A 25,015-nucleotide genomic window follows, 5' to 3' on the forward strand; every position below is an offset into this window, starting at 1 on the left:
TTCTACTAGGCAAAGATCTCTAGGTGTAACCATGTTGGGCACCACAATTTTACTGAAGGTTTGAGTGAGTTATTTCCTCTAAAGGATATACTCAAGCAGGGGCAGGAGGCTCTCAACTGAGCCACACCTAAAAAGAGGGACTTCTAACATCTCCCATCTATTTATTCTTCTCTGGGAAATCAGGATATTGTGGTCAATGTGGGAAGCAGATCTCAATGGCTGCAGGGTAGAAAGGATTAAAGAAGTTGTGAGATTGCTAAAGTTTGGGCCCTGTGCATAATAGAATAAAAGTCCTTTGTCAAGGAGGACATTCTAAGGGCCTGGAATGGATGAGAATTTTTGAAGAAAAGGAGCAACTGTTAAGAGCCAGCACCAGGGGCTGGGCTTGTGGTTCAGTGGTAGAGCATTTACCTAGCATATGTGAGGCCCTGGGTTCGATCCTAGCACCACATAAAAAATGAATAAACACATAAAGGTATTGTGTCCATCTACAACTAAAAAAATATTTAAAACAACAACAACAATAAAGCCAGCACCAGAGAAAAAGGCTAATACTAGAGGCTAGGAAAGGAGACAGGGCTTTGGGAGTTACCTCCATCTACTGAGAGGTAAGAAGAAACCTTAACTTAGTGACTATCATTAAAAGCTCTGGAGAGCTCAAATAATGAGTCAGGGAGGAACAGAAACCAACAGAAAAGAAAATGAAGCTGAGCACAGTGGCAAACACGTGTAATTCAGCTACATGGGAGGTTGAGGCAGAGGCTCCTAAGTTTGAGGCCCAGCCTGGGCAACTTAGTAGATTCATGTCTCAAATAAATAAATAAATGGACTGGGGATGCAGCTCTGTGGCAGAGTACTTGCTTAGAGTGTGTGCCACCCTGGGTTAGTCCTCAGAACTGTGGAGAAAGGGAGAGAGGGAGAGAGGAGGAAGAAGAAGAAGAAGAGGAGGAAGAGGAGGAGGAAGAAGAGGAGGAGGAAGAGGAAGAAGAAGAAGAAAAAGGGCAAAAAGGGCATGTGGTCAGCGACTCACCAAGTTTGTAAGTTACATGTGATGCCATACCAGCAGAGCGGGGGAAAGAAGGATTTATGACCTATCTGAATTTCAGTACATCCAAAGCACTGGTATAACTTGAAGAAAGGCCAGGGATCATGTCCCAGGTCCAGGAAACTGAGCAGCCAATTTTTAGGATGGGTTGAATTAGAAACCTTCTTAAAAGTTTGAATTTGGGCACCAAACAGCAGGTGACAGATATCCCTGAAAAAATACTGCTACCTGGGGGGTGGGGCTTATTTTCACAGCATCTTAGCAAGTCTTTTGTCCCCATTTCCCATACGATGCTCAACTATGTCCAGGGACAAGGAACTCAATTCTTTCACTCATGTGGTTTATCTCTGGGCTCTTATAATTAATAAGTTCTTTCTGTGCTAGAGTCAAAAACTTCTTTTTGATTTATAACTATCTCCAAGTTATTTCCAAACACTGCTAAGGCTAGCAGAATGGCTGCAATCCATTTTTCGGAGGTTCCCACTTTGAATACAAGTAGTATCTCATGGCAAAGTCTGACCAAGTCTTCTTTTCTTCAGGTTAAATATGCCCAGTCCTTTAAACTCTCCTTCAATCATGGGTTCTGAGCACAACCTACTGTCTCCTGGAAGTTATCTATTGTTTAAGTGCCTCCTAAAGTGGAGCACCTGGAATGGAGCACATTTACATGTCACCACCTGAGGAGCTCATAACTGAGGGAGAACACTGATTCCTTAGGTTACATACTTGTGATCACATGGAGCTTTGGAGACTGTATTCAACATACCGCTTAATTTTAGTGGAATCTTCAGAATTTTATTTACTCAGAGTGGGCTTTGAGTCAGGTCAGTTGGCTTGGGTTCAAATATGGTTTTCCCACTTACTGTCTGACTTCATTCAATATGTCTAGGCTTTTCATCACATATGAAGGTGATGATAACAGTATCTACTTCATAAGGTTCTTTTGAGTATCATTAATTGTATCATAGTAATTATTATACTTAGTAATTATTTAATTTATTAAACAATTTATTATTTATTATTATTTACACCTTATTCCCCTATCCCATTCTTTGTATAATGAGGTACTCAAGTGGGAGATCTCATATCTGCATTTAGTTTGTTCTGTTCTGTCCCCTTTGGATCTTGAATTTTAGGATCTACTGTTAATCTCTCTTTTTCCCTTCTTGGCTAGGACCTACACATTAGATAAGTATGCCTTGTCACCCTTTGGTCATTAATAAATGATAAAAACGTTCAGCTAGGCCAGGTGGGATAAAGCCCAGTGGAGATTGGCTACAAAATGCATCCAGTTGACAACAATGTATGGATATGGCTTTGTTTAGTTGTGAATCACTATGATAAAACTCCATCTAGTTCATCTTTGTTTACTGTTTCCATGAGAAGAGATGTGTAGATGTTTCAGAATCTAGCACATCCTCATTGTAATGAAGGAATCATCTAACAGTGACGTTTACTGTGCAAAGACCGCATAGAGGTACAAAACCCCTTATATACTTGTATTATCACCTACATTTTAATAGATGGAGAGATGCAGGTTAAATCAGCAGCAGAGCTGGTTTGAAACAGGCAGCCACGTCCTTAACCCCCCTGACCTGCTGGCATCTATGAGATTAGTATGGCTGAACTTACTCTTAGCGAATCCATGGTAGCTGTGGGCACACGGTTTCCTTTCCAAAATGCTCAGAAATCATCTCTTTAGAAATACTTTCTAGAACCTTACAGAGGTAAAACATCAAGCTCCAAGCTCCACCAGCCTCTCTGGGGAATCTACCTTCTTTTATTCTGGAAAATTGGAAATATATTTGTTGGCCTTCTAATTCTCCTCCCCATCTCCTTAATTCCTCAAAAACAAAACAAAAATCACTAACAAATATTTCACCATCTGGCTTACTATTTCAGTATCCATTCATTCAAGCTATGACTCTTGGACGTATTTAGAAGAGATATTTTTATTTCCTTTTAAGACTTAGCACCTGTTCCATAGGCTCTAACCCTAGGGTTTTGGACAAGCTGCATTTGTTCAAAAATTGATGTGTGTAGGGGTACATTTTTTTTGTGTGTGTGTGGGGGGACTGTTGTACATTCTCAAAGGAGAACAGGGAACACAGATCCATTCTTTTTTTTTTTGTTAGAAAACTGTGCCCTGCAAAGGGCCATCAGCAAAGGGGACAGGGTCCTTCTTCTGCCCTCCTTGTCAGCACCTGTGGTGTGAAGATGCCAGACTGTCCCTGTTGGTCTGGTTGTTCTCTCTGTCCTGACCGCAGTTTCTTTCAGGGAGGTGTGTAAGGAAGCTTCGGTCTGTTTGCCATTTAGCCCCATGAGATTAAGTGTTAGGTCTGTGTCTTTCACACTCTGTCTCGGCTAGGGGCCCTGTGGCACTATTCTTGGAGAGGCATCTGATCAGGACTCAAGTGGGCTCTCTTTCTTGTATAACTGGGAGCACCTGAGATACAGAAGCCAGGCCAGCTTCTCAACCCTCTCTTCTAGAGCTAACCCCTGGAACCCTAAGTTGTTTATAGAAGTTCCCTTTCTTCAAGGCCACTTGCCAGGCTCTGTACAGTCTTTCCCTTTGTGGCCACCAAGACCTGACAGGACTATATTACCCATGGTGATTCTATCACCACCATTTTCTCCTTGGAGAGAATTCACTCAAAGAAGCAACTCTAACTGAAATGAAATCATCAGCAAGGCCCATCAAGACTGTCAGATATCACATTTTTGGCATGTAGCCAGCGCATCTCTCTCACCTCTGAGCCAATTTGGTCATCTGTGCCAGGAGTATGTCCTCCACGTGGTCAGGGGTCTGGCTGCATTCTCCCACACCACTGCTGCTCCTCAATCCGCTTCCCTCACCCTCACGCGCCCAGAGTGCTGCCACTCTCGGGATCCTGGCTGTCCTTCCACACAGGGGACTCTCTCCTTGACACAAGGTGCTACTACACACCTCCCTTCAGGCCGGGTTGCTGCTCCTGAATGGGGCATTCCCTTCCGTCGATGCATTCTAATCATGAGTCCTATCCCACCACTGCGGTGACACCTAAGACATCATAGTGACCACTCTATGTTATAATCTCAAACTCAATTTGTTTTGCTTTGTACATTGACATTTAAGTATCTGAAGTATTACCTAAAGCTTCTGATATCCTCTTTAAAGGTTTTGGGAAATAAACCCCGAGCACCTTTTACACCATGACCTTATACTCATTCAGTGAAACCCTAATGACCAGTCCCCTGGACTCTGTCCTATCCTAAGGGTGTTCATTCACTGTCAGATACAAATTTTATCTAAAGCCCAAGGTGTGTGCTCATTATGTCACGGGCTCTTTATAATCATAAAACTGAAACTTAACAAGATAAGAGGACATTTCTACTGTAATAGAGTCCATGGTTTCTGAGCATGGTCGTCTATGTGTAAGTATATGAAATAGTTCTAAACATTTACATATAAGATCAAACATTTTATAGAAGGGAATTATAATATATAAAGCTTTCACTGGGGAAAATACAAGATTGCTGCTTTATTTATATAAATTAAATAGTACAGAACCTTGCAACTCAAATAAAAATCTGCATGTGGTATCATGTGTGTATTTAATTCATACAAATCCACAACAAGGGAGATAAAGTGGATGAGGGGAGGGAGGAAGCAATAGCTGGAATAGTGCAAGTGAGTCTGTCCTCTCCCTGCATTTAATAGATGTGCTCTGGTGTGAAGACACAGGTATGACAACAATGTGGCTATCTCTGTCCTGAATGTGGTTCTAGTATTTAATGACATGTACATTCCAAATCAACATGGCCCCTGAAAAGAAGCCAATGACTTCATCTGTTGCTTAACCAAAGAAACTGCTATAGAATGTCCCAACACAGAAGACCTGGTTGTTAGGCCAACTGTATATTTGTATTTCATATTTAATGGATAATTTAACAAGAAAGTACAATTTTGACCATATAGAACTTCTGCCTTCTTTACAGACTTTACAATCTAACTTTTCCACCTTTTATAAGCTGTGACTTTTATTACAAATACTTAAAATCCTACCAACACATATAAAATTCATCTTCTCTCTTCCCACTAGAGGGCAGCAGTGTGTAGACTAGGAGGGCAGAGAAAATTTAGGGGGGAAAAAAAAGCACACTTTTTGATCTGAATTGCAAGTGTACTTAGAATTCTAGTTTTTGTTACCTTGAATGTGGCAAATGCATCTGAAGCTATGTCAAATGTTGACATTTCAACATATCTGAAGAAATCGTAAAATTGTTCCGACCACAAAATGATTTTTGCAAGTGGCTCGTGTCTGATGCATTCTCTTAACATTATTCCACAATTCAGAGCTATTTCTGGAGATTCATACCTGTAAAAATAAACAAATAAAAAGCCGAACATGATTGCTCTCTCAAAACTTTTAGAATGACTACTTCAAATTTTTAGAACAGGAAGTTTCAGACATGTGTCCTAATCAAGTGACCACTGGTTACAAAAGGTATTTCTCTGAGGAAAGCCTGGGCTTGGGAGCTTCCTGTAGAGCCCACCTGCACTGGCTTGCCTTCAGCCAAAAAGCATCAGCCACAAGAATGACTGTGTGAATGGAAGTCCACTGTTCAAAGGTTTTAACAAGCTGGAAGTCAGTATTAAGGTCATACCAGTCATTCCATTTGGGCTTAGCTTTTTACCTGTGGTGCTTTTAACACCTTGAAGCACCACCAATGGTTGGATCAAAAACAATACAAAACATTTTTCCAAATTCAGAAATTCATAGTATCTAATAAGGTCTATCAAATATACAGCATTTATACTTTGAGGTTTTAACACTCAAAACAGTAAAGTCTCTGGGCTACATGGAAACACTGAGAAGTTGAGAGTTTAGTCCTAAGGATTGCATGGAGAGCTAGGGACACCAGCAGTGGACGCTCAAACTGGTGCCGCCTCACCAGCTCTGCACACACAGCCTCCCTTTATCTCAGTTCAGGTCTCTCACCTTTTCCATCTCTGACATAGAAAGAAAAACCTCTCAGCCAAGCAGGGGCCTTTTCTTCCCATGTGCACCAAGCCCTCTGCCTGGACTCGGCCACCTGCTCAGACACGTTGTTCTCTTTTCTTTTACTTCCTTTCAAGCTGTATGCATTGGCTTCATTTCTTTCCCACTCACATGCTCCTGTAGTTTCTTGCAGTCAAATTCCATTTCCCAACACTCCTGTGAAATAACTAATTGGCCAGCAAAGGCTTCCTCTTGGCTAAAACAAGCAATCCTTACTTATAACAAAAGATCCTTCTAACTTAAGTGTTTTGACAGTGCCAATATTTTCATTGCTCTATTAAAAAAAGAAGAAGGATAAAAGAAGAAATTCTCTCAGTTCTCCCTTTCTATCCTTTGTTCCTATTTTGTGCCTTTGGCCCAAAACCTATACCATCTCAAGGTTCTTACCACTACTAAATTTCCCCTGCTCAAGTCTAGTCCCAAACCTCAAGTTACGCATTTTCTGTTACTTCAGTTAGAAATCTACCATAAACTCAACATGTCTAAAATACCATCTTGTCTTCCTCCACCAAATAACCCAACAACAATCCTGCCTCATTTCTGTAATTTGACATTGTTTCTGTTTTGATAGCCAGGTCTAAATCAGGCCTAACAAAAATTTCTGTGATGTTGGAAATGGTCTCTGTTTTGTCCATAATGGTAGCTGCTAGGACATGTGGCTAATAAACATTTGAAATTAGGTCAGTGTGACTGAGGGACTGTATTTTAAATGTTATTTAAAATAATTGAAAATTAAGCATTACATGTGATTGGTAGCTATGGTACTGCATAGCACAGTTTTAAACCTTCCCTTCTTCACTTCAAATCTTCCCAGCTTCAGTATTGCCAGGCCTTTTCGACATTTCTTTGAGGCATGTTAGTTTCATTTTCTCGTATCTCTTCCCACTAGTGCATTAACTCATGCTGCCAGAATAACTGCAAAGGCCTCCCAACCAGCATTGTTCAAGCTCGTCATAAACAATCTACCCAACCCACAAGCTAATCCACAGCATTTCCAGTATAGGAACTTAAAATTATTTCTTGTCAATCAAATAAAGACAAATTTCTGGACTCAATGTCTAGTCTTCCCCTCAATCTATTACTCTGATAAAATGCCATCTTCTGATTCCGCCATAAAACACTCAGATTTTACTGCTTATTGCTTATTCTTCATTGCTGCCAATCACATGGTATTCACTTCTGTCCCTGAACCTTTGTTCCCAGCAATACACCATTAGGATGCTGTCTCTCTATTTTTTCTGCCTATGCAAATTCTAAGCCATCTGGAATTCCAATCTTAAGTCCTATTTCTTTTATCAACCCTGCCTCTCACAAAAATGGCTGATCGCACAATTCATTTTTGCCTCTTTTTTTTTTTTTTTTTTTTGTGGTGCTGGGGACCAAAACCCAGGACCTCACATCACACAAGCTAGGAAGTGCTTTTGACACTGAATTAGACCCCCAACCCCATCTCTGCTTATCTTCAATAAGTAGAAGACTAGAAGGACAGGGTAAGACAGTTTGGTAAAATAAGTTGGGTGGGTTTTGATAAGAAGTCTGTCAAGCTTGTCTACCTGATTAAATCATAAACTAATGAGTATAAGGCAAACAGTTATGCTATACAACCTGTTAGCACCAGGCTGGAGAGTAAAATAACTTTTAAATGTCCTATAAAAAAATAATTGCCTCCAAATTCAGTCCAACACAAGCAATAAGACCTCAAGTGCACACTAATATTAGCAGCATAACACCTTGAAATAGCCAACACCAAAGTACTTACAGCCCAAGAAGACAATCGCATTGTATGTAAGTAGTCTAACCAAACCCCAAAATCTTTAAAAGGCAATTCAAGGGCCTCCTTAAACAGTTGTTTCCAGATGTGGCAGGATCCATTCAAAATGAGTAAGGTGGTCATCTTGTGCCAGAAAGCAAGGAAGCTATCAGACTAATGGGAGCCTTGCCAAAAGGACATAGGAACCAATCTGAAAAAGCTCCCAATGGCTGAAGAGGGGACAACTTGACCGGAAAAAAATAATGACTCCAATATTTTTAAAAAACAAAACAAAAAACTGAGTTAATAACAATGTTTAAACAATAAACTCAATGCTCACGTAAAAAGCGGCTAGAGACACCAGCTAATTATACTAAAATAATGACACAAACCTTTCCCTTAAAGACAATATTTTGTAATAACTAAGTTATGGTTAGAAGAGGCTGTTTTTTTTTTTTTTTTTTGGTTGTAGATGAACACAATACCTTCTTTCTTTGTTTTTATAGGGTGCTGAGGATCAAACCCAGTGCCTCACATATGTCAGGCAAGTGCTCTACCACTGAGCCACAACCCCAGCCCCGGAGAGGCTGTCCTTTAGAAGAAGCATAGCTATATAGAGAAGAAATAATGAAAGAGGAAGTGGCCATTTTTAATCTAGATAAGGACTCTCAATGGACATTAAAACCTTCAGGTATAAGGCCAATGGAGTACTTTACAATGGACAGATTATAGACTGTACCCAGAGGTCAATCTAAACATCACCTGAAGTGGAATAACCAGAGCCACCTAATAGAACATACATGGCACCACTCATGAACATACGCCCACTCGAAGGGAATCTGAAACTAACCCTAAATCTAAACCCCTACATCTAACCACCAATTTTAAAGGAACAGGGGACAGTGAAACATGTTGAACAGAACCACAGAAATAAAATCCAAAATATGTGATTTATCTACAAACAAATTACACAGTTGCACCAACAAACAAATGACATGAGTATATTTAAAAAAGAAGAAGAAAGAAAGGAAAAAAGAGGATATTCATTAACTATTATAGATTAACAGTCATATCAGTCAAATTTAGTTTGTGGACTTGTTTAGAATTCAATTGAAAAGAAACTGTAATATGCCGTTTTTTATAACAATCAAAAAAAATTGAAATTAGGTTTTTAAATAATATTGTGACTACATTAAACTATTTCTGTACACTTTATTTTGTTGTGTATTATGTACAAGGGATGCACAGAACTCATGTGTAAGGAAAGGAGGCAAAGACTAGAGCAAGTAAGAATGGCAGGACATTAAGGGGCTGCTGAGGCAGGGCTGTGGGTGGGAGAGGTTTTGCTGTGTTCTCCCTGCAGTGGTATGCACAGTGCCCATGACCAAGGGTGAGGGCTGGGGAGCAGGCTATCTCACTCTTCTGCTCCCATTCTCTATGCTTCTCTCTGGCTGCGGATTCTGCTTAGGTCAGCCCAGTGAAGAACGTTAGACTTTAAATTGTATCTCCAAAGTCTTACTGTATACAATATCTAACAATGGTTATATCATTATCCCTGGCTACTGTAAAGTGAAATCATAGGCAGAGATAATTAGTTTACAGATCTTAATAACCACTAGTTTCTATGGAAAAGGAAATACTGGCTTTAAAAATATACAGAGCCAACAGGAAGCTGCTCTAAGAGCACCAAAATTCCAGGCTACTTTCTACGTGTTCACACGCCAACCATGGGGTAATACAACAAGAAATTAGACGCCAAAAGTTCTGTATGACAACATTTGAAGAAGCAACAGAGATGGTTAGAAATAGAAAGGAGGAAACAGAATGCTGGCCGTGCAACACAGGCACTGACTCACCCTTCATCTAAACAAGCTTGAACTTGAGGGAAGTGTTAAACCACAGAGATATGAATCAGAATGAGGCAAGCTGCAAAGCCAGGGGCAGGAGAGCAAGCTGATTCACACCACCAGACAGGCCAGCAACGTGCTTGCCCTCCAGTTTAACAGAACACTGCCAGTGCTGGGACAGAAAGTGGCATAGCATGCCCAGGGCTGTTAAATAGCTCTGGTGCTGAGCGATAGGTTACCTTGCCAGTCAGGGAGGCTCAGTGCTGGGGGAGAAGATTTCTTTTTCCTTTTTTTAGGGTTTTTTGCTTTGCTTTTTAAAGTGAAAAACTTCCCAATCATAAATGCCTGTTTGGTCCAGTAGTGATTCCAGAAGATGCACTGTGCATTACCAAATTAAGTGGATTAGTGAGTGAACACTGAGGTGAAACTCAAGGGGCACCAAATCACAATGACAAGAATGCTGATAACCAAACAGTGCATCTGTGTGGCTCTGTGCTCCACCCGAGGTGGTGTTACTGGCCTTCTAGTGTGCAGACCAGGTACAAACGAGACATCTGTAAATGCATGACTTAGCTTGTATTTCAATGCAACTCAACTTTTTAAATTTTAGAAAACAGATATAAGACAACAAAGGATGTCTTTCCTTTAGTCACCTTTAATTTGTGAATTTAAAGGCTCACAATTTGCCTAATTTTAAACTCCATCTACAGGGTATTTTTACATTCAATTTAGCTCACAGGTTGAATTTTAAGGAGGGAAATGTGTCCAAGATATACGGGACAAAAAGCTGAGTAAAGAGAAAATGTTCCCCATATTCACCATCCTGGTTTTCTTTTTTCTCCCAAGGCAATCTTTCCTTTTTATTTTCAACTAAGAATATAAATTTTATTGCATTGTACATACCCTTTCAATAACATGAACAAAATATTCTGTTGGGTGCAGATGTATTCAACAGTAGGAGTTCTTGTACCAATTTGTCTTCTGAGAATATTGTTGAAAATTTGAGCCACGTCTTTTTTGCCCTATTAGGAATACAATTATAAACATCAAATGCCCATATACCCTCCCAAATAAACTAAAAGAAAACCACTGTATATTTATAGTTATGACCAAATATCTGACTTTAAAACATTCATAGGCATTACATTGTCTTTTATCTTTTTATTTATAACTCCAATTTCTAAGTTTTAATAGTGTTCTATTTTTAACATGAACAATGTGTTGACAAAGTGAAATCTCACTACCTTCCACGTGTAATTTCAACCATTTCTAACTCTCAGAATCATGCCGACTCAGATATAGAAAACAAAATGTTGCTGTATGCTTACAATCTACAGGGATCTGAATCCCACCCAAGTGGAACAAGCAGCTTCAAACAGGATATTGGTATGTGAACAACACATACTTTTTTTTTTTTATAGTGGTGGAAGGAGGGGAAATTATACTCTGCCAGCATAGTAAATTCAAAGAATTTTGTAAGAAGTTCAGCTTTAGTAGCAAGTAGGCATATCCCCCTATTAAACTAGTTCTGTTTTGATAAAATTTCACAAAGATTAATAATGAAGGCATTAAGCATCACATAATGCAGTAGTTCAGAGACCAGAACTTTATTTTACCACTGTACAAAATAGAAGGACTTTACTATTACCCAGAGAACTTTACAATCAGAAAGTTGCACAGAAATTAACAAATAGAAAAGCTGATCCCAAGAAATGCTTTTGAATAGCTACTTGTCACAAGGCTAACAAAGCAACAGGAGAGTGAAATGCTAGCTTTTCCGCTCCTTACCTAAAGCACACACAGAGATCACCCTGGGGCCTACACTAGCTCAGATGCAGTAATGGCAGTCTCTGTGAACCGGTCCCAAGGGCACACACCTCTTTTAAATAAATGTCTCTAAAATCCCAAATGAATATTCAATTTCATGCCCAGGTTGGGGAATAAGATAAGTGCAGGCAGGCAAAGGAGAAGAACTATATGTTCTAGTATATCTCTAACTTTGTAGAGGAATTAAAAATTGTTGTTGGAATTCAATACACTATTAAAAGCACATGAGATTAGCTATATAAATGAAAATGTCTTAGTTCTATCTGTTCTACAGGATAAAAATAAATTTTCATTTTCCTTTATTCAAGTGACCTCTGAACTACACCCTCTCATCACCTTTTTCCAAAATTTAATCTGGGTCATTTCCCCTTGTAACATGTAGCTATCTTTTAAGTACCTGCAGAGACATGTCATAACTTAGGCTGATAGACACTGGGGCTGAAAACAAAGCACATTCATGATAGAGTCAAAAAAGAAACTGCCTGCGACCATGACAGAGAGATTCATTATCATATATGTTTCTCAGATAGTTCTTTCAGGCTGTATCAAGGACTATTATTCTCACTGCTAAGTTCATTAAATATTTAACACAAAATGATCCAGCTGCATAAGCTTTGGTGATAATCTCAAGTGCCTACAAAGGCCAGGCAGGTGATGTGCACAGGTAAAGCAGGCCCTAAGATGGAAAAGTAAGTTGTGCTATCCAAAGTAAATCCACACTTGGATACCCTGGGTTGCTACTCTGCTCCAGCTGAAGGGCCAAGCAGGACTACTGGCCCCAAACTGCCAGAATCAAATTTCCAGTAGAAGCCAGAAATTCAGAATTGTGAATAAAATCTGCTATTTAAACATAATAATCTAAAAATGTAAAAGCAGTGTCAAGCAAACAAAACACATAATATGATCTCTGTGGCAATTGATGTTCTTTAGAATCTATCTACTTCTAAAATTCTAACATTCTATGGTTTTCTTTAGATTGTTTTTATTGGGAGCCCAAGATGAGTGGATTATATAATCCACTACGGTGCTCTGAAGAGTAGCTCTTTGTGAAAAAAACAACCTGAATGAAAGAGAATAAGGAATACCTAAGAAACTCTATATAAAATGTGGTAGAAAAGAGGGGCAAACCCTGGTCTGGGCCTGAGATGCCCTTGGGTTCCTGCCCTTGCTCTTCTAATGAGGCAGGCAGCCTGGGCTTGCTTACAGAGGCCAGGAACCCCTGTGCCAAGAGCCCAGTGGGGATCTTAAGATGTTCCAAAGTAGAGAACATATGGAAAAGAACTGCTTTTGAAAATAAAAGAAACTGATTTCTTACCTCAAAGTCAATGAGCTGCAGATCAGCCACCAGGGTGCTAAGGAGCCCGCTATTATATAGTTCTTGAGCAAGTTGAGCCACTGCTTCTGTCTGAGGCTCTTTTTCATTTGTGCCATACAGAATTTCTTTCATGGCAACCAGATTTTTGGAAACTTCTTCTGTGGCCTAATTTTGGGGGAGAAGTTGAAGAAGAGGAGAAAAACAATTCATTTTACCAAAATGCAACACAGCTGTTTGTTAAATGCCTCCTCTCTGTATCAAAGACACTCAGACCTAAGTGTGAGCTCCATCCCTGCCCTTAGGAGCTGAGGTGAACACTATGTACAGGTGTTATCCAGGTACCAAAATGCACATTCCTCAGGAAGGTCAGCATGTGTCAATACATATATACTTGAACAATGAAAATCCAGTTCATATATGGTAGAAACAGAACAAAGAGAAAAGAAAAGGTTTAGTTTTTCCTCAAGTTGAAGAAATATCAGAAGAGGCACCTGAACTGACCCTGAGTTTGAGAAAACTCTTAAAAATGAGTGGTAGGGAATAGAAGCAGCATGAGACAGGGATGAGGGAGAGAGAAAACTACAGGGCCTGTGAGAGGAAAGATGTGAGGAAAATAAAGGACAAAAAATGAAGCTGAAAAAGACTAAACGCAAAGGTAAGGTGTTAGAGGAAAATAAAAAGTCACTTATGAGCTTCTACTTCTGGCCATGGACAGGGTCAGATTTGTCTATTCCCACAATGAAGACTAGCAAATAAGACATACGAAACAATGCCATTTATTTATTTATTGGGGGGGGGGGTGGTGTCCTGGGGACTGAATTCAGGGGCACTCAACCACTGAGCCACATCCCAGCCCTATTTTGTATTTTTATTTGGAGACAAAGTCTCACTGAGCTGCTTAGCACCTGGCTTTTGCTGAGGTTGACTTTGAACTCACAACCCTCCTGTTTCACCCTCCAGAGCACCAGGCTTGAAACAATGCTTTTTAAATACTGGACTTCAGGCAGCATGGGACAGTGATCCCTGGAGAAGGGAAACAAGCAAAGAGCACCTTACAATTACGCTGGCTTACTGCCAGGCCATAGCACAGGGATGGGAAGCCATCTCCGTGAGTTGAGGAGGCCAGCTGGGAAGGAGGCCAAGGAGACTAGAGTTTGCAGGGAAGAATACCAGGAAGGAGAGCAGGCACAGAAAAGAGTGCATTAGAGGTCTGCTGAAACCTACTGGCATCTTTAGCTGAGCTGATAAGGTAAGTCACCATGGCCAGGGAACAGAACCACAGAGCTCACTTGAGGTTGAAAAGAGTTCTTGATCCCATTGGCCTGAACAGAAAACCTCATAGTTACAGGGTATCAAGAAGAATGCTCAAGATGATTTTGCCTCAGTATTTGCACAAAATTAGCCCTAACCTCTGCTCTGGTCCCACTCGGCAAAGTTAACAACAAGCCTAGAGAGGATTATAACTGGAAAAACATAATCAATGAGGAGTCCAACTAAAAGAAACAACCCTGGAAATGACACAGATGGCAGAATAAAAAAGAATGTTAAAGCAGTTATTACAACTATATTCAATATGTTTAAGAAAAATTGAGTACATTAAATAGAGGAATAGAAGACATAAAAACACTCAAGGAATTGAAACTACAATGTCTGAGATAAAAATTACAATGGGTGGGATTAAAGCAGATTAGACACTACAGAAGAAAAGTTAAAAACAGCAGTGAAAACTCTCCAAAATGAAATACAGGGCTGGGGGAGATATCAAATCTGTGAGCTATGGGATGACTTTAAGCAATTAAATATATATATGTAGCTGCAGTCCTCAAAGCAGTGGGAAGGACAGACAAAATATGTGGGAAAATGCAAATAAAAATTTCTGAATTTGATAAGAACTATAATACCCTTAAAATACTGAAAAATCCCAAGTGCAAGAAACAAGAAGAATATTATAATGAGGAATAGAACAATCAAATTGCTTTAATTCAGTGATTAAAAAAAAAAGTCTCAGAGGCAAAACAAAAACAACAACAACAACAAAACACACTGTGGATAAAGAACCAAAGAATAACAGACTTCTTGACAGAAATGATGAAAATCAAAACATAGGGGAGGAACACTGTAACAAATGCTGAAAAATATATGCAACCAAAATGCCACCCTAGAATCTCACACTCATTAAAAATATCTTTCAAAAACAAAGGCTATGAAATAAGAGCTTTTGATACATATAGAAGCTGAAAGACTTCATTAGTAGTAGACTTGTATTAGGTATACACAAAAGAAGGAAGAACACTGGTAATGTGAGCAAATGTAAAAGATTTTATTTAAAACAAGATATTATTTAAAACAAGGTCTCCAAAAGAGAATTGGCTGTTTAAAGCAAAAAAATAACAATGTATTCTGGGATTATGACACATGCAGAAAAAAGAATGTATGGTGATAATAGCTAAAAGGGAGGAATGAAAGTATAGTGTTGTAAGGGTCTTATAATAACTAAATCAGTGTAACAGTTTCTGTGACTAGACTGCGATAAATTAGCAGTGTATGTTATAAGCCCTAAAGCTTATTAAAAACCCCCCACACAAAACACTTGAAAAAAGTTATAGGTAATAAACCAACAAAGGAGATTTGGGTAAAATAAGACAAATGAAATACACAATGGCTGTAAAAATCTATTTAAAATGAAGCATTTAGCCAGGCACATTGGTGCATGCCTATAATCCCAGCAGCTCTGAAGGCTGAGGCAGGAGGATTGCGTAAATTAAAGACCAGCCTCAGCCTCAAAATAAAAACAAAAGGGCTGGGGATGTGGATCGTGGTAAAGTGCCCCTGGGTTCAATCCTCAGTACAAACAAACAAACAAACAAAAAATAAACAAAATGAATCATTTATGACCAGAAATATACCTTAAGAGAAGTAACTTAAATTCACAGAACATCAGCATGTAACAGTCCATAAAGAATCATCTAGTCCCATGATACTCCCTTTACAACGTCCTGGACTTCTCACCAAATGATTGTGTTGCTTCACCTTGAATATTTCCAGTGTCCAGTAATGCAGCATTGGCAGATCTCAGAATTAGATAGCTATTAGACAATTTTATAAGGAGACAAACATTGTCTCACCACACTGTCTGCTGGCTCTGAGTCTGTCCTGCAAATCTGGCAGTATTCTAATTTCTCTTCCACACAAAGGCTCCTATTTGAAGGGAGCCTGCCTGTCTTTCCTAAATAGTCATCTTCTCCAGAAAACCTTCTCTCATCTTCTAAGAAAGGGAGAACTAGTATTCTAATTCTAGCTCAAATGGAAGGATACAGAAGACATCAGATCACCAATTCCCCATCACAAATGGTAACACAGCCCAGTATCTTTAAGAATTTTGGCAATTATATCAGAGAACTCTGAGTGAACTAACCTCTCTGGCTTTCACAGGCACTGCTGCTTAAGCCAGACCTTTGCAAATGTTGTTCTTAAACTGAAGCAAATGATCCCACAATGAATGATTTAAATCTTCTCACTATTTAATCCCAGTATCAGCCAATCACTCAAGACTGTGGGGATTTCTGTATTCTGAAAGACATCTCACCTTTCTATCATCTGAAAAATCTCAAGTGGAGCCCACCATGATGTCTCTGGCTCATCATGCTTTCTTCAGTAATGTTCTAATAATTTTTGGGTTTGATTGCTCAGCCACTCTATATGTACCTATTTCCAAATCATATTCAAAAAGCTTTTAAAAATTTATTTATTTATTTTTTTGTATTACAATTCTTAATATACCATTATACCATAATTTATCGTATCTCTGATTATATCTAAAGTATTGTTAGGGCTGGGGCTGTAGCTTAGTGTCAGAGCACTTGTCTCACTAGGTTCAATCCTTAGCACCACATAAAAATAAATAAAACAAAGATATGCTGCTGTTCACCTGCAATTTTTTTTTTTAAAAAAAGCTTTTTGTTAAATATTTTGATAAAACGAAAACATGCTATTTCTTCTATGCTTCCTGACTGTAACAAACTGAAATCAAGTTCATTGGTTGACCTTTTCACTAAGGCTATACTGATTTCTGCAATTTTCTTTTCTAAATGCTTATAAATCATCCTTCAGTAATCACATTATGAAATCTTATTCAGTACTGATTTTAAGCAGAGTCCACTGTTACTATATTCTCTATACACCTCCGAGATTACTATATTCTCTATAACACCTTAGAGATTTCTGACAGAAGTTCATCATCCCATATGCATATTTTTTTTTTTAGAGAGAGAGAATTTTAATATTTATTTATTTTTTTTAGTTTTCGGCGGACACAACATCTTTCTTTGTATGTGGTGCTGAGGATCGAACCCGGGCCGCACGCGTGCCAGGCGAGCGTGCTACCGCTTGAGCCACATCCCCAGCCCCCATATGCATATTTTTAATAACTTAAAATAGAATTTTCTGAGTCAAGAGGAAATCATTTGGTAACATGTTCTCTTATAATCTACTCACATATGCTGCTTTTTCAAAATAATTTCATTAATTTCTATTCTTCACATAATTCTTTCTGACAGGAAAAAATCTGACAATTAATAGGTAAGACACTGAATCATAAACTTTAAATGGGTAAACTATGGTATGTGAATTATATTTCAATAAAGCTGTTTATAAGATAGGGAGGAGAGAGGTAAGGATATAATTAGAAAACTATTTATTACACTTCCGAATTAAATGGCAACCTGGACTCACATATAAAGCCCCCTTCCCTTTCAGAAGATGGCACTGACACCTACATTACGGATGGGGAAGAAATGCTAAATACAATTATACTCATTCACCTACCTACATTACTGCTCAACTGCTTTCAGATTCTGCCCCCTTCCTGACTGTTCAGGAACCCACCCTCTTATCTCCTCATACCACCAATTTTCCCTTTATCTGATTTTTCCCTATCAGTTTATAAACATGATCAAGACTCCCGTTTACAAAATCAAAAAAGCTCTCCTTGGACTCCATAACCCTCCTCCTAGTCCCCACCCACTCATAATTAAATCTCTCAAAACATATGTCACAGTTTAGTCCTCTTTCCTTGTTCACTCCTCAGCCCAACTCCACATGGCTTCTATATCTAGTACTTTACAGGTCTGGGAGTCACCAGTGACTTATATGCTACTATATGCAATTTTCCCTCTTCATTATGCCTGAGTTTCCCACAGCATACCCTCCTTTTAAAACAGTTTCTCCCTTGTCCTCTGTGACTTATCATCACCCTAATTTTCCTTCCTATTTCTCTAGTTGCTCCTTTTTGGCTCATCCTCCTTGGGTAGGCCATTTTAATAGTAAGCATTTCTCAAGGCACGGTACTGGCTCTCCTTTTCTCATTCTGTGGTTTCATTTTAAGTAAGCTCATCCATACCTACTGCTTTAATTAACTCCCTAATGCAAAGGCCTCAGATTCCTACCTCTAATTCTTTTCTCTAGGCCTTACCCATACATTCAGCAGTCTACTCTCTACTTGGATGTTTCATGGTACTTCACACCTAATGCATCCAAAACAACTCGTGATCTTGTCCCAGTACCTGGTACTCTCCCCTTGTTCCTTTATTTCAGGTTAACAGAACCACTACTGATGCTGTTTTTCATGCCAAAAAACTTAAGGGCCACTCTCAACTCTTCCTTCTTCATCTTGCTCCCAAAGCAAAATCATTACCAGTGCTCCCCCAATTTTTCCATCTATGCCCTGCTTCTAATTGCCACCTAAATCAGAGTTTTCATAGCACAAATGATTTAGACATTTTCCTCTGCTTAAAATGTTCCAGTGGCTACCCGCTGTTCTTAGGATGGAGCAAATGCTTTCTCAGCATGGCCTATAAAATATAAAGCCCTGCAAGGTCTGGCCTTACACTTAACCTAACCCTGTACTACAATTTCTCCCTGACTACCTATTCACCAATGCTCTGGCTACACTGGACTTTGTTCAGTCTTTGCATGTGTGGTTTCCTATGCCTGAAACGCTCTTTGCACCTGCCTCCTGGTCAAATCCCATTCTTCCTTCACTGCTCAGCTCAATGGTCACTTCCTCACAAGTCTTTCTAGGTAAATTCTATCATATACTCTCCTACTACCCCATCTTTTTTCATATTGTTTCTCATGATTGTATGAAATTTTACTTTTCATTATGATTTCAAATTGCTGTTTCCTTCTGCTCCATTAAGAGCCCAATGCCTACAGGTGCTCTACACATGCTCAATGAATAGCTGAACATCAGAATGCCTGATATAAAGCCAAATTAAAACTAAGTGTATGGAAATATGGTGCTATCACACTATAAAGTAGGAACGATGATCTAGCAATATCTCACCAAGAAAGGGAACAGTGCACAGTACTTAGCAGAACCTCCCAAAAGACATTGTTACACCAAGCAGACATTGTGCAAAACACTTAATTCTAGTGGTGGTGGGGGTCAGGGGGATATGGGACAGCATAGCTGGCTTACTCCTAGAAACAAAACATGTAGGTAAGAAATTCACCCAAGGTAGACCCCTACTTCTTAACCTTCCCCAGGTCTGCTGGATCACTGAACAAGCAAAGCAAGATTACAATCATTAATCTTTTAGCTATTGATAAAGGAAAAAAAAATATTAGCATTAGAAATCAAAACTCTGTCTAGTAGTAGACAAGAACAGACTTTCTTCTAGGAATGGGCAAAGAAACAAATCTCCTTAAATGTGAAAAAAATAACTGTAGTACAGAGGAAGGGAGCTGTTACAGTTTAGATATGAGGTATCCCCCAAATGCTTGTGAGATAATGCAAGAAAGTATAGAGATGAAATGATTATTAGGTTTGGAAGATGTGGACATCTTCTAAAGCTGAGCTTAATGAAAGCCAACTCCTGCATCTCGTTCTCAACTGAAGAAAGAGTAGTCTGTTTGAATGCTGGAAAAAATACCTGCTGTGTTAGAAATCTTGAATCATAGCACACCCACAATGTAAAATTTCTGTATGAGCAAGTGGTAAGCTCAAAGGTAAATTTAGTTGTAATCTGCCTTGTGCTCAATTTGTAGCTAACTCCTTATATCTCACGGAAAACACTCTGGAAGAATACACACCAGGGCTGGGTTTGTGGCTCAGTGATGGAGCGCTTGCCTTGTATCTTTGTATGCGTGAAGAACGGGGTTTGATCCTTAGCACCACATAAAAATAAATAAAATAAAGACATTGTGTCCATCTACAACTAAAAAAAAAAAAAAAAAGAATACACAAACTGAGTGAAGTCCAGCTTTTGGGGGCGGGGGGTGAAGGAGGAAAACTTTTACTTTTTATTTGCTCTACTTCAGACTTGTTTGAATGTTTTAAAATTCACATTTTCCCCTGGCACTGGGGATTGAACCCAAGGGCTCTCCTCCACTGTGCTATACCCCCAGCTCTTTTTATTTATTTATTTTTTGAGACAGGGTGTCTCACTAAATTGTGAGGCTGGTCTTGAATTTATGTTCTTTCTGCCTTATCCTCCTGGGTCACTGGGACTAGAAGTGTCCACTACTGTACTGGCTCACATTTTACTTTTTAAAGAGCAAAATGATAAAGGGGACAGACAGATATATAGATAAATAAGTCGAAATGTTCATTATGCTGGTACTAACTGGTTTATTTTCTTATTTCTTCTACTTCTCCTTTTACATCATCCCCATAAGATAGTCTCCCAAATTTTTAAGATTTATTTCTAAAAAATAACTACGTATGTAGGTTTACATACATACGTAAGTAGGTCTACCAACTATTTTTGAAAAACAGTGTCACAATGACAAATATAAATCTAAAGATTAGAATTGGATTTAAGAGAAAGTGTTCAACTATCCAGAAAAAGATAAGCATATTTTGGAATATAAGACTTCCAAAATTGGGCATTTCCATGGCCAGTTACCATCTACACAGGCTAATCAACAACATGACGTGAGAGAAAATCTAAAATTAATCAACCTTATTATTTATTAGCAATTCTGGTGAAATGTTTGTTCACAGTTCAACAGATAATATTAATATATTTAATAATATATATTTAATAAATTTTAATTATATGTATATGTAATTGTGTGTGTGTGTGTGTATTTCAGCTATTTGTGTGGTTTCTGTTTCCCATTACACAATCATCAGCTGATTAAACAAAAAAACAACAAAAATGTCAAATATTACCAATTAGTAAAAGATGATCAAAAAGCTTAAGAATTATCACACAAGAAAAGGCAATTCAGCAAGCATTTGCTGACTGAAGATGCCAAACACAGAACAAATTTGGTTGTTCTTGTTTAGATATGACTTGGTTCCCTTCATCAGTGTTTGTTAGTGATCATGCTCAGTCCCCCACCTTTGGCATGTCCGCAGATATCAATATGTTCTCTCCCTCTCTAACCACATCCTCCTTGTCTGCACTTCCCCATCTCCTCACACCTACTGAGTAAGCTATTCACACTCAGAACACCTCCAAACACTGTGCCCTTTACAAGCTGCTAAAATCACCAAGTGTCGCATACTCCAGTGACTCCTTAATGACCATCTTATCTGTTCTGCTAGTTTCAGTTCTGCCTATGCTATGAGCTCAGTCTCTGGCTCTCTTAGTCTGGGACATGCTTCACATGATTCTCTACCCCAGCTCCCCAAGATTTGTAGAAAAACTGATGGAAATGGTATAGTTCACTAATAATTCATGCTGTTTAACTGCCTTCAATTCAGCTTGGAAATACTGTTTTCAATTAGCTTGATTTCCAATCAGTAACTCCTACTGGTACATATTTCAAAATATGTACAAGTTCATATTCCACTTTCCTCCAGGGAAAGGAATTTCTTTCTCTACTTCATAACTGAACATCTAGCTTTGCTCCTTCTCTACTATGATAAGACTTTTTAATTAAAACACTCTTCATCTTCCTAGCTCTATCTTGATGTATTTCTGCCATCCTCTGGCATAACCAGGCAACACGCTTAGAATCACTTAGAGAACTTTCAGAAAAAACAACCAATCCCCTGAGATACTTATTAATGACAAAAAAATAAAGGTAGTAACTTTATAGAGGAGATACCACCTCAAACAAGTGATCAAAGTCAACATCACCAGTAATGAGACTATTGATAAGTGTCTCCTACTAGGATGGCTTGAAGAAGGTACATCATCATTCTGTGGTACTCCTACCCAAAATGTATAACCAACATCAAATCATGAGGAAATAGCTATCCAAACCCAAGAAAAAATCTGCAAAATTTTCAAGTGTCCAGATCAAAAAAGGTAAAGATTGAGGAACTGTTCCAGATTAAAGCAGATTAAGGAAAACAACTAAATGTAATGTGTGATTCTGTATCGGATGCTGGTCCAGAAAAAGGTAATTAGTAAAACAACTGATAAAATTTGAAAAATGTGTATTAATTTAATAGTACTACATCAATGTTACTTTCCTGATTTTGATCATTGTACTATGGTTATTAACATCTGGGGAAGCTGGATGAAGACTATTCTTTTTGCAACCATTTAAAAAATTTTCCATTTCTTAAGATCTCAAATTCCAAATATAGGCCTTCAGTTCTTCACTGTCATCCACCTTTACTTTCTCGCCCTGGACATCTCTCTCTGTTCCAACTGAAAGCCCTGATGCTCACACTCCTCTGCTCCATTCCTGGCCTATGCCCCTCATACTGCCCGCCACCTCCGAGGCCTGAGACAGCTGACCTTGTAGTACTCTTAATTTCTCCTACGGACCTTCCATTTCCTAGCACTGGCAAGAGCTGGAAAGGGCTGATTTACACTCTTTATAACACTCCATGCTCATTCCAATGTCTAAAATGACAATTTACACATGGAATGACCTCATGATTTTGTTAACTGACTGAACTGTCTGCAAGTATCTGTCAGTTGGACATGGTGTCCCGAGACACAGATGCTACTCTTGTATGGGCCAAGGAGACTCATATTAAGTTTCACAGGCAGACTGCTGCTTTATTAACAGCAGCCAACTATTTTATAAATACATGGTCAAGAAGAGACACATATGAAAGAACAGTACCCCTTGTGACAAGTCCACTCACTTGACTGGAAAAAGATGTGGTTTGTCTTTTATCTGCTCACCTTTTTAGGTGAGGACAGAAATTTGTTTAAGTTCTTTACTTGTCAGTAGGGTTCTTGAGAAGTGATTTACCCTGCATCACTCTACAAAGCAGCTACAGGGAATTGAGTCTGGAGACACCCATGATGGCCAGAACTGCAGAGGAGAGTCTGAGGCTTAGCAGAGCTTCTTAGAATCAAAGTTCTGAGTTATGAAGTATAGTTCCTAAGTCTCTTGGGGTCTAAGCAGTTTAATCCCAAACTAGGAAAACTAATAACTTAACCTATCTTCAGGATCAACTTAAGCATTAACCAGTATCTCAGGATCCACATCCAATGCTTACTTTACAATTAACAGTATCAGAACTAAACTTCTTTCCCACCATGTTTTTCAGAAGCAGCCCATCATAACCTCCCCAAATAGCATGAGACTGTGAGACTTTCCATTGCCTGTTTTCCCATTAAAAAAAAAAAAAAAAAAAAAGGTGAGCCAGATGTGGTAGTGTGATCCTATTTGGGGCCCAGGCATGTTGAGAGCCACAGCCAAAGGGGCCCCAGCAAACTTCTAGCTGCCAACTGATTGGCTCCTCTGCGGTGATGCTCATTGGGCTGTTTCCCCACCCTTTCAGACCAGGGAGCTGCTCACTGGGGGACATTTTTGGCTCCGCCCACGCGACCCAGCCAATTGGCCTCAAGAGCACCAGGGGTGGGGGAGGTGGAGAAGCTTGTGGGAAGCTGGTGGTGGCAGCTGGGCTCTGAGGGTTTTCCTGAAGAGCTGTGTGGTAGGTGTGTGTGTTCTAAAAATAAAGTTCGTTTCTTTTGACAAGTGGCTCCTGAATTGTGCCCAGCCAGACTGCAGCACAGGCAGATACAAGGTAGTGAGGTAAAAATGCAATTTTAGACACTAGAGAAGATACCCATTAGTGCTTCCAGACCATATCCCTGAAGTACTTTACCATCCCTCCTCTGGAACCAGCTACTTGGTAGACCCAAACTGGCCTCATGTCAAGAAAGAAAGGAGACAAGGTAACTACTCACAATTGAAGAGGCAAGGTTGTGTCTATTGGGATACAAGAATAGGGCTCTGGGATTTTACACATCCTCCCCCTTGCTAGTTATTAAAAAAAACCCTGAGATCTATGTTGACATGAAAGATATTAACGTTAAAATTAAAAAACAAACCAGGTTACAGAAGAGCATAACTTACCTGATCTTATCTGCCCCAGAGGGGGAGAGTACTAGAACTATGAAAAAGAATCTGTAAGGATGCTCCCCTCCCCATGTTAATGACAATCAATTCAAAATTGTGAATTATGAATTAACTTCAATTTTTCTTCATAATCTCTGGTATTTTCTTAATTTTTTAAAATAAGCATATATCAGAACTTATTGCTTTGTATAGACAAACAATATAAATATAGAAATGAATTAAAACTCTTAGGCTTAATGAAGGCAACAGATTTCTCCCACACACACATTGCTTACGAAAAGAAAACAAGGGAGAAATTGTAAACTTGTGACCCACTCCTCCACCAGTGATTTAAGATGAACAGGACTTTGGAGAACAGAAGCTTAAGTAAGGAGAAATAATCTGATGCCCCTAAGGTTTTGGGCCCAGTATACATTTCTTAGAGTAGTCAGGAAGAAAGCCCAGTTCTGGGAAGGAGAAAATGAATTTCAAGTTGAACACGTTCAGTGTGAAGTGATGCAGTGCAAATGGCAGCATCTTAAGTGTTGATGGAAACATCAGAAGTCACCTCAATTAGCAGATTTCAGATCTTTTGGGGGCCACTGATGCCCTATTTTCTACTCTTGGGTACTGCCATTTTTCAAAATAATCATCTTATGTAGGCACCCAATGTTCAGATTAGAATAGAGTAAAAGTAGATGAAGGGAGAAAAAGCACCTGAAGCCACAGCTAGCCTGCTTCTCCTGAGCACCCTCGGCACATATGTGGAACACCAAGTTTAAAAGCAAAATAAGTACACACAGGAAACACAAGCTCTCCTTTCCCTTTGCCCCAATTTCTAACCAAAATAAGAATTCCTGCTATATCTATCTCCTCAGAAGCATCAAGTTTCTCTAGGTAAGTAGGTGGCAAATTTTTCGTGGTTTG

General features: G+C 39.1%; 1 protein-coding gene across 1 annotated transcript in view; it reads right to left on the minus strand.

Annotated features, from left to right (window-relative positions):
* Nucleotides 1-25,015, minus strand: part of Cab39 (calcium binding protein 39) — a 77,430-nt gene that overhangs the window by 12,012 nt on the left and 40,403 nt on the right. The window contains exons 3-5 of the mRNA XM_027941711.2: nt 12,827-12,991; nt 10,588-10,706; nt 5,235-5,403 (exon numbers count right to left, since the gene is read on the minus strand). Coding sequence (XP_027797512.1) covers nt 5,235-5,403; nt 10,588-10,706; nt 12,827-12,991 — 453 coding nt within the window. The remainder of the gene's footprint in view (nt 1-5,234; nt 5,404-10,587; nt 10,707-12,826; nt 12,992-25,015) is intronic.

Source organism: Marmota flaviventris, chromosome 11 (assembly GCF_047511675.1).
Source record: "Marmota flaviventris isolate mMarFla1 chromosome 11, mMarFla1.hap1, whole genome shotgun sequence".
NCBI lineage: Eukaryota > Metazoa > Chordata > Mammalia > Rodentia > Sciuridae > Marmota > Marmota flaviventris.